The sequence below is a fragment of the Brachyistius frenatus genome, unplaced genomic scaffold (genome assembly GCF_029030835.1).
Source record: "Brachyistius frenatus isolate BFR_SWC_R1_liver_20210118 unplaced genomic scaffold, ASM2903083v1 Contig_49, whole genome shotgun sequence".
Taxonomy (NCBI): Eukaryota; Metazoa; Chordata; class Actinopteri; family Embiotocidae; genus Brachyistius; species Brachyistius frenatus.
In genome coordinates this window covers 1906775-1923576 of record NW_027210648.1, presented here as the reverse complement: position 1 = coordinate 1923576, position 16802 = coordinate 1906775, and the positions used below count along the sequence as shown (strand labels likewise).

Genomic DNA, 16802 nt, shown 5'->3' with positions numbered 1-16802 from the left:
GCAAGATGGCAACGACCAATGTCTGAACTCGAGGCTTATTAATGGCCGTTCACAGACCAACGAGTGACGTCGCTGTTGTTGCTGCTTAGACTACATAGACGTTCACTGTGATAGGTGTATATACCACCTTCATACCTTCTCATTTGTGGATTTGATTCATAACCTATTTCATACAGCCTATCTTTAGTATCTGTCTTTATTCAAATGCTCCAAATAGGTTATTAAAAATATATTTTTTTATATCCATCACTTGGCCTTCATTTTGTTGCTTTATTCTGTAAAGCAGAAGAAGAAGGCATGCTGGGAGCTGCTATTTGTCAAATAACTCCCTGTCACTTGTGATTTGTCACGTGTCCGGAGCATTTGAGACGAGGGGAGAGTCCAAAAAAAATATTTGCACCGGGGTCAATCACGATTATGCAGATTGTGAAACAGCAAAGGGGAGGAGAGGACGTTGAGCTGCGTTGAATTGTAAAGTACAAAAAAGCCTTTTCTCTGGGAAAAAACAGGCGGGGCGACGCTGGAAATAGTAGAGTGGTGTAAAGTGTCTCGGGCCGGCGCCTCCACGCGTTCTGGACAAGGCCAATTTCTAGAGACAATTATGAATCATTTTAAAAACTATATATGAAGTGAAGAACATCTGATAACTTTGAGTTGACAGTTTAAATATGAAATACAACAATCACCACCAAGACCGACATTTTTAAAAGGCCGGGGAAGTGACGACTCATATTAAATTCAGGTTTTTAGTCCGTTGTTATACACACATAGAGATAAGTGTATGAATTTTAAACTGTCCGTAAAATGATCACATCAATATTTAGAATATTGGAGTTTAGGTAAAAAAAAAATCTGGTATAATAATAAAGTGAGAATGGTAATAACATAGCTTCTATGTGGATATTTGAAGAGCTTATGATTTGCTGAGGGGTTTCCATAGCTTTCTAATGAGAGAGGTGCATTTTTGTTGACGGCTTATTCTATTCCTAACTCTTTATGTGTCTCTTTCTCTGTGCTCTGCCAAATCTAAATGTCTTAAAGGAGAGCAGCTCTGCTGGTTGGCTGATACTAACACTCTCTTGGTTAAACAAAACCATGAAATTGAGGACTCCGAGTGTCATCGCACTGCACCTATTAAAATAACTGTATAACTCTGAGAGCGCCTGTAGTTTACATTAAGGTCATCACCAAGAACGCACATGTACTGCTAATCCTAAGGGTGCAGATTTACACTCGCTATGTTTACAGTTTGTGTGGCCGCAAATTTACACGCATTGCATAACTTATCTAAATTATGCAACATTCTGTCTACAAACTTACAAAGGAAGCATTCATTTAGGACCGAAAACTGGTCAGATCAAACGAGAGGCTGGAAGAGGGAGATTTTTTTTCCTCCTGCTTACACAGAACAAAGGAATGTGAAACACTTGGAAGATTTCTCAGCAGAGGTCAAGTGCTCAGAGTGTCAGACAGAGCGCAGAGGCCAGATATCCCGGGAGGGCCAAATGCCTGCGGGTATTTGCAAAGCAAAGACAAGTGACCAGGCTCCACCATTAGGTGTCAGCCTTCCATCCTTCCTGCATGGGAGCTCTCAGAAAGGAAGGAAGTATGTGAGTGTGTGTGAGTCCTGGAGTTTAGAGTGGCTGGCTCCGGGCAGCATCTGGAGCTGGACGTCTGCAGTTGGCTGCAGCTCAAATGGACAGACAGTTTTGCTGGACTCGGTACATGAACTCAGTGTAGCGCTCGGGGACGTCTTTGCTTTCTGTGCTGACTCTGAAAAAGTTACTGACAACCAAGAATTTATTTTACAACAGCAGCTTCTCTCACCTGAAAATCGTACGAGTTCACCGCCGGTGGAGGAGGGAAGGAACCAGGGGTGGACGGGAAACCGGTTGACTCTTCGGCAGGTGGTGGAGGGGGAGGGTAGTCCACTGGGATGGAGGCACACACAGACACAGACACACACGCACGCGCACACGCACACACACACACACACACACACACACACACACACACACACACACACACACACACCAAGGAAAAACAAAAACGGCTCATTAAATACTTCCCCTTTTTTCTGCAGCCAAACTGTCACAATTCTGAAAGAGCAGACACTACGCCGCTCAATAAACACTAAAGAAATTTAACATCTTTTTTTATCACATTATTTGCAATGACTAGAAGCACGAGTAGAGAAAACAACGAGAAACATTAAAGGTGTCTCCTAATGGAAAGATCCTGTCGAGCTACTGTAACCTACAGTTAAAATCGGTTCCAATGATGTTCTGTACATTCAAGGTTAAAAGTAGGTAACATAGAGACTGCTGAGTTTATTGTGTGTAGATATACAAATGGCTCTGCACTGATTACTGCATGTTGATGAGTGTAATGGTAATGATTTTAGTCCTTCATATTTCACCAAGTTGATTTTTTATTATGTTGTTCTCTAGACAATGTGCATTACATTATTATACTAACAATAGATAGTATGTGTTCATAAATCTGGTTTCACCTATTTACAGCTGTAATAATGTTTAGTGTGTAATATCCTGAGCATTTCATTACCAACCACAATTTAAAACTGACAAAGACCCCTTTGTGATGCGTAAACTTCATTCCAGCTGCAGGTATGATGTTAGCCACCAGTACCACAAATATTTGATCTTTAGATTAAGATTTCGGCGTTATTAAATTAACCGAATGATGATTTAAAACCAACAACAAGGAGGAGGCACGCAACACCAGCAATGTCAAAACTTCTTACGACTCAGCATTTTCCTGCCTCTGGGTCGTTCCAGCGTATCTCTGCTTGGATATCCCCCCCAGTCCCGTTATTCAGGTGAGCTGTCACAGGTCCTGAATGTGTCCCGCAGAATTCACAGGTAGCTTCATCAGGTTCACGAACACTATCGAGGCACTGAATGAAAAGTCACCTGCTCATCACAGAAAGATCTGGACCTGCTGATCGCTGTTTGTTGGAGGATCTCATCCACCGTCCCTCCAGTTTTATTTGTCAATGTTTTAATATAAGCGGGTGGGGGTGGGGGGTTTCTGCCTAATATCTTGCCATATTCTCATAATTTCATTTATTCATCTTTTTGTTTTTCCCACGGCATCGACTTCCTCACTGATAATCTCCTATGTAGCGTTTTGTTCTTGTTGTATTTAAAAGTTATTTATTAATTTCAATGGGATCAGATTTCCTTTTGCGGTCGTTCTGTTAGAACGGTTAAAATCACTTTAACACGCAAATGCCTCATTTAAATACACTGATTTGCTATTAGTAAATCATTGGTGATAAAATGCTAATGTCGTGTCCACAAAATTAGTTATTGCAGGTTAAAGTGTAAAGATATATAATACTGTCTGTGAATACAGGTGATAGAGTTTATTGTGTTTTACAACTGGAAAAAACATTTTTGGTTCAGTGCAAAAGGACTGAAATATTAACAATCGATGGTGACTTACAAATCTTGTGAAAAACAAAACAAAAATATTGAAATTATTATGATCTTGGACAGGATGTCCGTAACTTTCAATTTAATATTTAAAACACCGTGAATCAAGTTATGCACATTTCTCATGATGTTTTAAAAAATATATAATGTGGTACAGCGCTTTATTCAATATACTGCAACAATAAAATAATTTTAAGACAATTGACAGCAGAAATTATTATATAATAATTCCTCATAATTTGCCGGAGCTGTAATCTGACTTGAACTGTAAAATGAAAGTAGATATTTGAAAGAGGTCATACTGTTATTACAAATGAGAGCGAGGGAGAGTGGAAGAGACAAAGCAGCGGAGCCTCGTTATCCCACGTCAATGGATTGACACACATAATTGCAGCAATTTGGTTAACTAAGAAGTACTAATCTGGAGTAAGCATGTGTGGGGTTTTTTTCTCCCTGAGATTGGAAATGTAAATGTTGTGTTACAAATGGGTTAGACTAGGTGTTCGCTCTGCCAGAAGAGGGGAAACAAGCCAAATTTGTAGTTCTGAAGTCCACACTAATCCAAGGATTGCATCCAGCCACATGTTTTAGATAGGATAAGGAGTTATGTGCCAAATTAAATTCTGATTTGGCTTCTCTCGGCACAAGACTTAAGACTGAATCATTTGACCATGTACTTCTAAGTACCAAACCAGACATGAGCTTTGCAAATTAAAGGCTTTTATGAGACGTAATGGGAATTTGTTCCAATGCTAAGACTTTGATGAGTCCTGTTCAGAAATTCCATTTGCTTTCCATTGCTTTTATCTGTTTTCATTAGAATCTAATTGATGTCATCAATGTAGTTTATCCAAGGCAGCTGACCAAATTAATTAAGGCTGGTTTTCAGTTACCTCGACAAAACAGCCGAAAAAGAAGAAGAAAAAAAATTATGACAGAGAAATAATGCAGCATGGTTAAAATTGGACACGTCTGCATCTTGAGCATCACTACATTCAAAAAATTGTGAGCATTGCATTAAACATTCCCTCTGGGCGCTCGAGGGCCTCCATGTGAATTGTTTATATAATAACCTTGTGACCTCCACTAAAACTCCAGAGTGTAACAGCTCCTCTAAACCTTTGGGAGGGAAAGTAAAATATGCTGCTTGACAACAAGGCTGTGCCCCAGCCTTCCCCTTCCTCCCCTCCTTCCCCTCCCCTCCCCTCCCCTCCCGCTCCAGCACAGATCATTTTTTGCCAGAATAGTCACTTGTAACTTGTGGCTTACAGAGAATTAAAACATTAAGTTTCATGTACATTTCTCTCCAACATCAAAGATGTTTTGGATTCATCATTTCAGGAAACACGAGTTGTAAATGTTTCAGAGATGCTTGTTTTATTGAAAAGGTCTTACGGTTCTGTATGTGGAACAGTGGAAAGCGAGACTTGGAGCAGGAGCAGGAGTCATTAAGCATCTTTGCTGAAAGGATCCTTCTGGTTATTCCCCCCCTCCTCGACCTTATTTTCCTCGCGTCCGTCACCGCGCCGGTCATTTAGGATTGAAATGTGTTAATGGTCTCGTATACAACACCAGCGCTGGCAGTGGTTAGTCCTTTCAAGCAAAACCATTTTCTCTCATAAACGACTGCACTCGAGCCTGAAGTTGTTTGTGGCTGATTCAGGGTCACCGGAGAAACAGCCGTCTAAAAGAGGCCTTTCGAATTAAGTGGCGTGTAATGTTATAGCTCGTTTCCATAATAGAACGCTCTTCGAGGAAAGTATTTACCTGACTTTGAAAACAGAGGATCAGGAGATATTTATCTGTGACATTTACAGACTGTTCATAAATTATTTTTTTTTTAAATCCGATTTTATTGGCTTCATATGGAAAATCACCAAAGCTAAAGAAGAGTTTATGAGTATTACTTGCTTATAAAATAGGATTATTTTAATATTTTAAAATCCAAGGGAAGCACTCAGTAGCATTACTTGTGAAAAACTCCTAAAGGTACCTTAAATAGTCAGTTTGATGCTTTTGGTTATCACTTTATTCAAACAAGCTTTTTATGAACTTGCCAACTTAACTTGTACGTCTATGACCAGAAGAAGCTAGTTCCCGTTTCGGTTCCTGGAAGCAGTTCCTGCCCCCCAGCTAACATTAGCATTGTTAAATGTGGATGAATATTATTCAAACCACAGTTTCTGCATGTGGTCAACTCGTACACAGAGCGGGTTATTTTAGTGCCAGTTTGGTTACATATAAAAGCATTAAAGTAGGGATTATTGTAAATGTTGTAAAATGGGGAAAAGTCAGACAAAAAAAAATCTGCATGCTGAGAAAATAACATTTGCAGTGCAAACAGAATTACTTTTAATTAATTGTCATCTGTGTTTTCTCCCTATATTTCCACTTCTCTTTTTTTTCTTTTTTAACCGGAGGAATTTCCTAAGCAGTCCTCATTCTCATCAAAATAAGAAATCCTTTCCTCTCATCTCCAGTGAAACTGACATAATATCTAGGCAAAGATTTTTCAACTTAAAAAAAAAAGTGTCGGGTTTCCCATTTTCTTTCTTTTTGTGTATTTATTTTGCCTCTTTTCCAAATTGAACAGTTGTAGTCGCTACGTGAACCCCTCACTGCCTTCCCTCCACCGCCAACAGCCAATGAAGTTTACTGGAAACCAAAACTAGAGGCACCACCACCAGAAATCAAATTCTACTCCACACTCACTCTCACACATACACACTTTATCCCATTTGCGTCATACATGCAGCCAATATTTCTATTTCTAATGAATCAAAAGCATTAACACGAGTGTGAGCGAGTTGGCATTTGGGCTGGTTCGCACTGAGCTTTAAAGCAGTGTGAACCAGGCGGAGCGGAGCGGTTCCTGTGCTGTGAATGAAGCCGGCTCCATTTGTGACAATGGGGAGATGAAAGCTCCAAGTGAGCACTAATGAGAGAAGCAGCGGGAACACCTACTTAATACGACAACTTCCCCTCTCTTTATTGAGCAATTACTTTTAAGTAGCTGCTTTGTGAACAAGGAATCCTAATCAGTGATTAAAGTTATTTGAGAGGCCATAAGAGGTATAATTGGTTATTGGGAACTCAAGTATGGTTAAGGGGATGGTAAAAGGTGGGAGATGGATCCAGCTGTGACACTGGGACTAATATTAAACTTTGTTTTTCAAGTAAGTGATACATTTATTATCACTTCAAGCACTGTATATGACTAATCACTGGTCACTGTGACAGCCTCATACTTACATGTGCATGTGTAAATGCTTTTTTCTGTGCTGTTTCATTGCGAAGTGATACAGCTGGGAAATAAATAAACTAGCGGCGTAAAAAAAAAAAAACAACTCTGCAAGTTGCAGATGAGTCTTTTTTTTTCTTTTTCTTTTTTTAAAGTAGTTCTGTTCTGTGTGAGGATTAGTCAATTCTGTGGGGGAGGAAGATTGTACACTGAAGGTTGAGCATATGTTTACAGATTTACATATGTAGAATATTATCAGAGTTACACATGTGTAAGCAGTGGCCATCTGGCCTGCAAGGACTTAGGACAAAGCTTGGCACAGAACTGAACTGCCTTTCGCATAATGTCTCCAACATTTCAGTGAACGGAAGAGCACAAAAGTGGAGAAACCTTAAATACAGGGAGAGAGGGTTTCAACCGTGCACAACATAAATTATCTCCCACAATCTCGACTTGATTTATTGCTGCAAGCTTGAGCTGCTGGTGTCTGTTAGCGTTTTACACATGCAGCAATGAGCCAAAATAAGGGCTGGGGAGTGAGACGGTGTTGGGGCACATTTGTAAATTGACAGTTGGGTTTAGTTCAAGAGCTTTTACAGCCTCCAGAAATTTATTTGTGCAAACCTGAAGTAATCTGCATTAGAAATAGAAGAAAATCTTCATTCAGTAGCAAAAAAAAAAACCTTTAAATCCCTTCCAGACAAAATGGACAAAGTGTTTTCACTTTTTTTTACTGGGTGTCAGTGCACATATTCTATCTCCACGTACCCGTTCCAAATGTGCTGTGGCAGAGGTCGACAGCACATTGTTTTGACATAATTATGGACCCGTTTTTATTTCATCTTCGGCTGGAGAAGAGCAGCTGAGCCCTGCTCTTAATTAGCATGATATGTACAGAAGACTGATTTATGACTTCATTTGGTTTAGAGATGCAAGGGAGGGATTTGAAGTCTTTGGAGATCGACTTGTTTTAAGTGTAAAGGAGTAGACTGAAATTGGCTTCTGCGGCTCCACGGAGAAATCCCACGGGAGGACAAACTGAGAGCGGGAACAATAGGAGGATTATGTTTTTGTAAGAAAGCAAAGAAACAAATACAGAAGAAAAGGTGAACGGTTTCGAGCCAGTCTGCCTTTTTTTTTTTTTTTTTTTTTGAACGCTTAAAACAATAAATGAACTGAACAATTAGTTTGTTAAAATGTGATGTTTGGGAAGATTTTCTGAAGAGTGAAAGTGTGATTCATCAAAGGTGGAGAGGGAGAGCTTTGCTGTTGTTTCTCATAAACAAACCGGAGAGAGAGTAAATGAAGCCAGTCAAATGTCACGGCAGACAGTCGCTGCTGTGTAAACCCTGCCGGCTTCATGACATGAAACCTTTCCAAGCAGCCGCTGCCATGCCGACAATCTACTGTAAACCCACCAGTGATTCTCTACCAGTGCCACGGGGTGTGTGAGGTCACAACTTTAATTTCTCACAGCTTTATGAACCACTAAAATGAGAACACCTGTGAGGCGGCAGCTGCAATGCCAACAAGTGGAGTTCAAGACCGTAAATATTCTGACATTTAAGCATAATTACCATTTAATTACATTAGGTGTCGTCATCTTTTTGATGAGGAACTCTTTCATTTCGTTAGTGACTTGAGATCTTATCAAACATCTTCAAAGATCAGCTATAAATACAGAATAAGGACGGTTTGGTGATTGTTAGTTGCACCATATGAAGGCTTAAATTTACTTAATCTGGCTGCGATCATTCTGCGGAGACATTTGAAGCAACTCGGCAGTGAAAACACAAGAAGTGAATCACGCAACAATGCAGCTCAAGCGATTGAGAGATCTCTCCAAGAGCTGATTTGACCGTCATGTGCATATATTGAATAAAGGGCGATACGAAATCAGAGGACATCATCGGTGCAATGTCCGCACAAAGAAGTACTGATCAGTCTACCCAACTGAATCAGTCCGTTTTGGCTATGAGATCTTTGCCCTCGATCATCATATAAACTGGATATATACATTACTCTATATGTGTAATATACATGACAACTGACAACAAAATAATGTGATTTAGCATAAGCTACGTAACACGTACAGTGTACCTGAGTTTGAATACATTGCAGTACCGCAGGCTTTGTTACAGACAGTTGATGAAAACGTAGTGTCCGACCGACCAGCGGATTTACATTCCAACCATCACCGAAGGTCGTGACCTTTGGGTAGTGACCGAAAGAATGAGATTGCGAATCCTAGCAGCCAAAATGTGTTTCCTGCGTAGGGTGGTGAGGTTCACCGTTACACATATAGGTAAGAAGCTCAGACGTCCGGAGGGACGTCGGAGTACAGCTGCTGCTTCTTTGTGTCCAAAAGAGCCAGCTCAGGTAGTTCGGCGATCTAATCAGGATCGATGTGAGGACTTTACTTCGAAGGTTTTTCTGGGCATGTCTACTGGTAGGAGACCTCAGAGGAGACCTAGGGCACGCTGGAACGATGATATGCCTCATCTGGCCGGGGAACACCTCGGGATTCCCCATCAGGAACTGGAAAACGCTGCTGTGAGAGGGACACCCAGACTATCTTGTTAAGTCCAGTGCCACCCAGAACAGACTTCAGATCAGCATCAGGATGGATGGAATAGATCTGATGGGCCAAACTATGGGCCGATGTCAGCTTAGCACAGATAATTAGTACAGAATAATTACAGGCTTATCTGTGACAAGAAATGTCTCTACAAAAATGGAACAACGGTTTACGGTAACTTTGAATTAGTGTCTCAGTTACTACATACATTAATTTACAACATGTGTGCCTCTGAAATGTGTCTTTTTCTGAATGAGTACAATGTCAACCCCATCTTTCTGCCTGTAAAAATAATATAGCACTGTTAAGTTTGCATTTCAATCGAAAGATGAAGCTTGCCGGCCTAGCTCGCTAACATTTCCACAGGTTCGCGCTGCATTAGACTGAGTCATGGCGAGCTGCCTGTCTCTCGTCGGTAAAGCAGGTAATTCTATAACTTCAGCACCTGTATGTTACCATGTGACTGGAATCGTGACATCAACTAGCAGTCTCAGCGCTGAAATGAGGCAAAACAAACACGACAAACCCACAGCACTGGAGGAAACACTAATGTAGGGGGCGCTGTTACTGCAGGAAAATACATCAAACTTAAATTTCTCCTTTTGGATGAAGCATATAAAGTGATTTCTTGGTAAATTGAGAGTTTTACTTTATACTGTTATTGGATTTGTAAAACTATCATTCGTCCATACGACTTAAGATTTCCGGTGCGTGAGTTCAGTTTTTGAGATCTTACTCAGCATTCAAACTTCCTTTGATTATGTAAAAACAACTGTGAAAAGCGGCGGGAGGAAAACATTTTCACAATACAATGAACCCTTGGTGAGATTTAGAGAAGTGAAATGTCTCATTCTGGTAATATCAGATATAAAAATAACGGTTGACAAACTGTTATACAATACAGGCCCCCCAAAAAAAACAAAAAAAAACAATACACTGTAAAAAATGTTTTGAAGAAAAAAGAGAGCGTGTATCAAACTTTGAAGAAAAGATTCACTTCAGCAGACTTCGCACACACGGCAGACAAAACACAACAAGTAGTTGAGGGACGGTATGTGTTCCACTTAGATAAAAGTTGCCTTTGTATGCGCTCAGAGCGTGAGCCTGTGGTCTCTATGGGGACACTGACACACTCATTGGTGGGTTTCCTGTGAATTCTCCTGGTGACACCCATGAGGGACTCTGACATAACAACCGGTAGTCAGTTTGCCTCTGGCCAGTCAAGCAGGGAGGAATAAAAACAGCTTATGCACATGTTCGACACTTTTTGAACTGCTCTGAGCAAACAATTAGCGGGTCTCTGCTAACTTAGTGTGAAAAGTTGTTGTATTTTTTTTTTTAAATAAAAACAGCACTTCTCGGATGTTTAACTTTGACTGTGATTAGCCCACGATAAAAAAAACTTACCGAGCTTGATAATCAGCAGACTTTATGCCACCAAACAGTGTTTTTCTGTCACAAAACGACTTGAGCACAAAACTGTGCCGTTTGGGAGGCTTTTATAAGAAATGGGAATCGTCAGTAAAGGAGGTTTTACATTTGATTCATTTGTTACTATAATATTCTGAATGAAGCTGCTAAAGATGACTCAGTCCAGAGTGATTAATTTCCTTGTGGTGGCTGACACTCTGTTGGTCACTACTCTTTAAATGTTTACATTCATTTCACGCAGACGAGAAATCCCAGCAACTCGACGTCAGCTGATCAGTGCAGACAGCTGCACAGAAATCCCGGAACACGTGCGCTAAAACATTTTTCCCGGGATACATTTTATGTGAGTTCAAATGAAACCTAAAAGAATTTCAAGGACGAAACGTGAGCGTTAAAAAGAGGAATATGAGGTCTCCTTCTTATAAAATCTAATGATTCAGACCTCAGGGCTTCAGAAAGGACATGACTCATTTGTATTGTCCATCAATAGCAGGAAAGCTTTTTAAAACTACTTTCACAGCTTGACAGCATATAATAAATGATACATTGCTATCAATACAATTTTAACAATTTGTTTCAGAGGGTAGTTTTTATTGCAGGGCTGTTGCAGTGGATTGCATTACCTCGTGCAGTTATTCATCATATTTTGTCCACCTCACCTACAGGATGTTGCACCGTGATTCTTATCACAAAACCATTACATTCATGACAGGCCAGTTTAGAAATGTCTGAAAACTAGTAAAAGAATCTTTATAGTAAAAGCCTACGTAAAAAGATCAGGAGAAGTAGCTGCTGTGTGAATTAAAAAGAAAAAAAACAAAAAAACAATCATGACTGACCTTCCTACAGAACATGTACCATATGAGATCAACTTAAACCCTAAAATCTAAGGCATTTGGAGTAAAGGGTCACTGTCTGAGACTCAATGTCTTTCACTTCCTCCTGCTGGGGCTTTAATCAGAACAAGTTCTCCCTGAAATCAAATCGGAGGGCCGACCTCGCTAGCTGTGCGCCGCCCCGTCTGCTCCGGCCTCTTTGTCCACACAATAAACACGGCCTCAGACTGCTCACCCCAGCCCCGCTGCTGGCCTCCGCCAGACAAAAGGGGCCGCGAGGCGCCGTGCCAAATTGACTTGTCCCTAATTTTTATGCTAATCCGCAATTTTACATCAGACAGTCCCCACATTTGATATAAAAGATATTAAATAAATAAACGGGGAGAGACCCAGATAATCTGTTCATAAAGACGTCTTATCCTTACGACAAGTGGAGATGACTACAGATGGCTTTACATATTTGCATGTTCAAAACGCTGACAACAACCAATCACAAGTGTCATTATTAAACGTTAATGTTTTAATGGGAAATGAAATGCTTTAGCAGCATAGGAACACAATATTGTGCAGATTCTACAAGAGGCTGCGACCTATAGAAAATTAGACAAAAGCAATAATTTCATGGAACATTAAACACTGACAGAAAAAACTGATATTAATTACTGTTTCCTCCATATTTCCAGAGTTTCCGTGTAAATAATCTCAAATTAATCCTTAGAATGAAGACAAAATTCAAAGTATTATCTGGTTGATGTCATTATTGTCACACTGAATGTGAACAGTGTGAGAGATACAAAAGAGGAAGTTTCAACAGCAGTTCTTCCATTAGGTCACACAGGTCGGAGATATTAAGCTTTGCTCATCATAGTAAAACATTTATATTACAAAGTACAACATTACAATAATTCTATCATCTACAATTGTATCCCCGTCCGCTGTCCATTGTTCCATTAATCTTCTTAATACCCGCACAATGAATTATGGTGGAGAATAAGACTGTGGCAAAAGGTCTGGATTAAATACTGGGGAAGTTATGAAGTAACGTTTTGGCTATAATGATTCCAGAAATCATCAACTGGATATGAAAATATGTGTTTTTTAAATCATTACAGGAGCTGTGCACGTGGCCGGAGGTAAAAGTCAATAGTAAGAAGTTACACTAGAACTGTACATGATCACATGTAAATTTTATTCTAATGCTTCAGATTTTCTCTTCAACTCAAATCTCATTTCTGACACAATTTATGGTCAGAAGATTTCAGTAATAACAGTTTGATATATTTACATTCTCTAGCACCTTTCTTTACTGTAGATAGTTAGTGTTCGAGTCTGCAACTTCTGACCTAAATTCAAAATTCATCTATCTATAACACGAGTTTGTTTAGCTGCTCTGGTAACAGATACACTTGTTCCTCTGTTGTATTTCTAATAAATGGCCTTCCAACGCGTCTTTGCTTCCCATTGAATTCTGGGACATGATGAATTAAAACATACTAAGGTACTAAATAAACACGTGTGAGGACATTTCAAACTATTGTTTGAAGATTATTTGTCTGATTTCACCTCAGTAAACATTTTTAAAATGACAGACACGCCCTTCCTGCTTTGTTTCAGTGTAAATGCTCTTTGTGCTTGTTTTCTGCTGAGCTGTTTTCACTGCCACCTTCCCTACTTGTCTCAAACAACAATTTACAATTTAACCTCAAACATGGTTATTAAACACTTATGGCGCTTGCGACAAAGACATGTAATAAAGGCAGGATATTTCACAGTTTATTGTCCAAACTGACATCAGTGCACTGAAACAGTAAACTTTACTGGGAACTTAAAAATCAAAATAACAATAAATATTTTATTTTTTTTAAACACAAAAGAAAATGTCTTTCTTTTTTCTTTTTTAGCTACGAGCATATTTTTCTACAATATGTTCTGTTAAAAAAAAAATTCACACCAGCTCATATCAGCCAACATGTGCGCACATAGTAATAAATCTGGGATATGTCAATATTGGCCAATAAATTTGGGCTGCCGGTATATCAGTCGAGCTCTTCCCACAACATAAAGTAGCAGATATTAATCTCTGCTAATCTCTGCCGATCAGGGTCGATGAAGTGTACAGACTGTCCTAAACTGTTTGAGATGACTGACACATGACAAGGACCTTCACACTGGAAAAATCGTATGATTTTTGTCGTCTGTTGTCATTAGTCGATCAGATTTCAACTCAACCAGTTTTAAATGCTCAGCTATGTCATAAAGGACACCATACCTTTCCCAACCCTCAGTGATTCAAACTCAGTGAAGTCACGCTCTGTGAATGGGATTTCTACCTGCTGTGATAATCCGGGTGCTGAACCTAAAGATAAATGCAACACTAAATTTATGGATTCAGCTCAGCAATCTTCGACACTGGACATCTGGTGGGTGGAACGGACAATGGCCGCAGTTAAACCCAACAATACAACTGGAAAACAGTTGTATTGCATTAATGAAATGCACTGAGACAGAAGGGGGAATGACAACGGATGAGCTTAGATTTGGGAGTATTATAAAGAGTGGCAGCCAACAGAAAGAAAAAGTCTAACGTGGAGCAATCAAACCAACCCAGAGAGATCTGGAGTTACAGTACGGATGGACCTTTTTGGGTGCAGCACCCATCAACCAGACGCAAGACCAAGCAGCCCTGGTACCACAAAGACAAAACGTCGCAGCCTCATTCATTCGCTCACAGACCCGTTCTCCAATTCCTCCTCACACTACTCTGTCTCAACACTTTTGGGATTCACGGACAAAATAGAAGTTGTAGCTAACACTGGCATTCAGTTCTCCCACCAGGTCGGTGCCTCGTCACCTGCCTCCACCCCAACCAAACACATTCTGTAATATCATGACGACGATAATAGCAAGAAGCGAGAAGGTCATCATATCCCCTCTTAAGGATATCTGTGATGTGATGGAAATAGATGTTCTCAAATCATTCCTAGATCATCACCAAGTAAATCTGCTTGTCAACAGTGCCATCAGTAAGACGAGATGAAGCCATGGATCCCGTCTGTCCTCGTCACCCCACTATTACCCCTGCAATGCCTCTTCTTCCTCTGGACTGCAGGTTCCTGTCCATGTTGTGATGAGTAGAAGAAATTCAACTGAGGCTGTATTTGTATCAAATTTGATATCAGTGACTTGTCAGCCCCTGCTGCCAACACTAAAAACTTTTAATTGGAAAAGCATATTTTGAACTCCCTAAATATCAGGCCTTTAGAGGGCAAATCCGGTTTAATGAAGGATTTCATCATTTAGATTTTTCGTTTGTAACTAAAACTTGATCAAATGCTGAATTCAAACGGTTTTCAACCTGAATTGAGATGTTTTTTTTGTTCCTGTGGTGGGCAGAGCTAAAAAAGCAGTCATCTAAGAAATGTTTTTTTTTTTTTTTTTACAAAACTAACATCTGGTGTATGAGGCGGTCTCCAGCCTAAACCACAAATCCCCACAGACAGCAGTGTTTTCAGACCAACAGTGTGCCCTCTGTGTTGCTGAATTTCATAACCGTTTGCCCTGTTTTGGAAATCGAGGGCTCCGAGGGGGGTTCGAGGGTCGAGGCTTAGATCATGTTCACGTTACGACACATAAACTAGACGGGAGGGTGGGAGGTATAAGAGTACACAATATTATCTGCGTGCCATGCTCAAACATACCCGAGGCTTAAAAACACATTAGCTGTCGTTGAAACAGTTTTAGACGTCAGGTTGGTCCGTGAAGTTCAGTCATTGTGAGCATATGCAAAACATGAGCAACAATATATTTATCATGCCTGCGTGTAGCACTGAGTAGGTTACAATGGTTCAGATTTCACTGTTTTTTTCTTGCCCGTAACTACAAAGCCACTTCCTGTGTTTTTCTTCACTCTCTTATTTAAACAATAAAAGTTGTTTTTTTAATCATTTGCCCAAGTCTTCTTATTGAATTCTTTATTGAGCTCATTCATGATATCAAACAATAACATATGATGTCAAGAACCTAAAAATAAAAGACATTTTAATTGTGTACTTGTCTTTCTGAATAAAAACACCATGAAATTTCATTTGGAAAGTCTTTTTAAAGGAAACTGATAATTATCTCTTGTAATAGAAGCCTCTGTTTCGATAGTATTACTCATCAAATATAATTATGAGAACAGTATGACACTGTGGAGTCATATCTGTCTCACAAACCGTCCACAAAAATCTACATAATTCAGCACCATTTGAAATCATCTATGCCTGAAATGTAATGATAAGTAACCAGATTAATTAAATTAAATTATAAAATGTTTGCCCCACATCTCTATTAGTAACTGTGTTTATTCAAGAATCGTTTTCATAAAAACAAACCATCAGCTCCCAGGGGACCGAACAAAGCCGACAACACAAGGTTTCCTTAACTCTCACACAACTGCAAACCACAGCACTTAACACTGCATGTTGATTGAAAATTAGACACGCAATAACACCTCTGTCACAATTAACATCTAGATTCAATAATGTCAACAGTGAGGGCCAGGGTCACCAGGCTCTTAAAATTAATAAACAAAACTAGATAGCTCACAGAAGACCACATATCAACGTCCATTATAATAAAGTTACCTGAAAGTGATTCTGAAAATTGGTTCAGGCCGGTGGAGTGAAGAAGGTGCACTCCTCAGTCCATGCAGGAATGCAGGAAAACTAGCAAGGCCTATGTACACTAATGCTTTATATTATCCAGTTGGAATGTGTGTGTGATGATCAGCGTGTGTGTATGTATTTCAGACCTCTGATCTCGTTGGGTTTAAGGTGGCTGGTAGTCGGTGCGATAATATACCGATGTACCAAGTATTTCAAAACTTAATCATGTAGTTTTACCAGCAAACGTAGTGTTTAGATATTCATGAAATTAAAGGGGTTTTAAGACGGTTACTAGTTGTATCCTTGCAGAGCATTGGTGGCTCGGTCGCTTGTTTGATTTATTAACTTAGGCCCTGACAATAGAGCCAATAGCGAGCATAAAAGATCGGGGTATTGCCCCTGGGGGAGGACTGGTTTTCTTTTTTTCCTAATTGTTTTTTCATTTTGCATTGTTGGTCAATCTGGTTGAACCCAGTCAGGCGCGCAGGACAAACTTCAAGGTGTAGCGTGGTTATTGTCACTGTGTGCAAGACTTCTTGATTTGTGTGCACTCGTGTATGTTGAAACTTCGCCCCTGCCCTGTTAGTGATAACTAAGTAGTCATCTGTGAGT

General features: G+C 39.8%; 1 protein-coding gene across 4 annotated transcripts in view; it reads right to left on the bottom strand.

The window, feature by feature from the left end:
- lpp (LIM domain containing preferred translocation partner in lipoma) overlaps positions 1–16802 on the bottom strand; it is a 152925-nt gene that overhangs the window by 80829 nt on the left and 55294 nt on the right. For all 4 annotated transcript variants that reach the window (XM_069704064.1, XM_069704066.1, XM_069704065.1 and 1 more), the window contains one exon: positions 1828–1931. In XM_069704064.1, coding sequence (XP_069560165.1) covers positions 1828–1931 — 104 coding nt within the window. The remainder of the gene's footprint in view (positions 1–1827; positions 1932–16802) is intronic.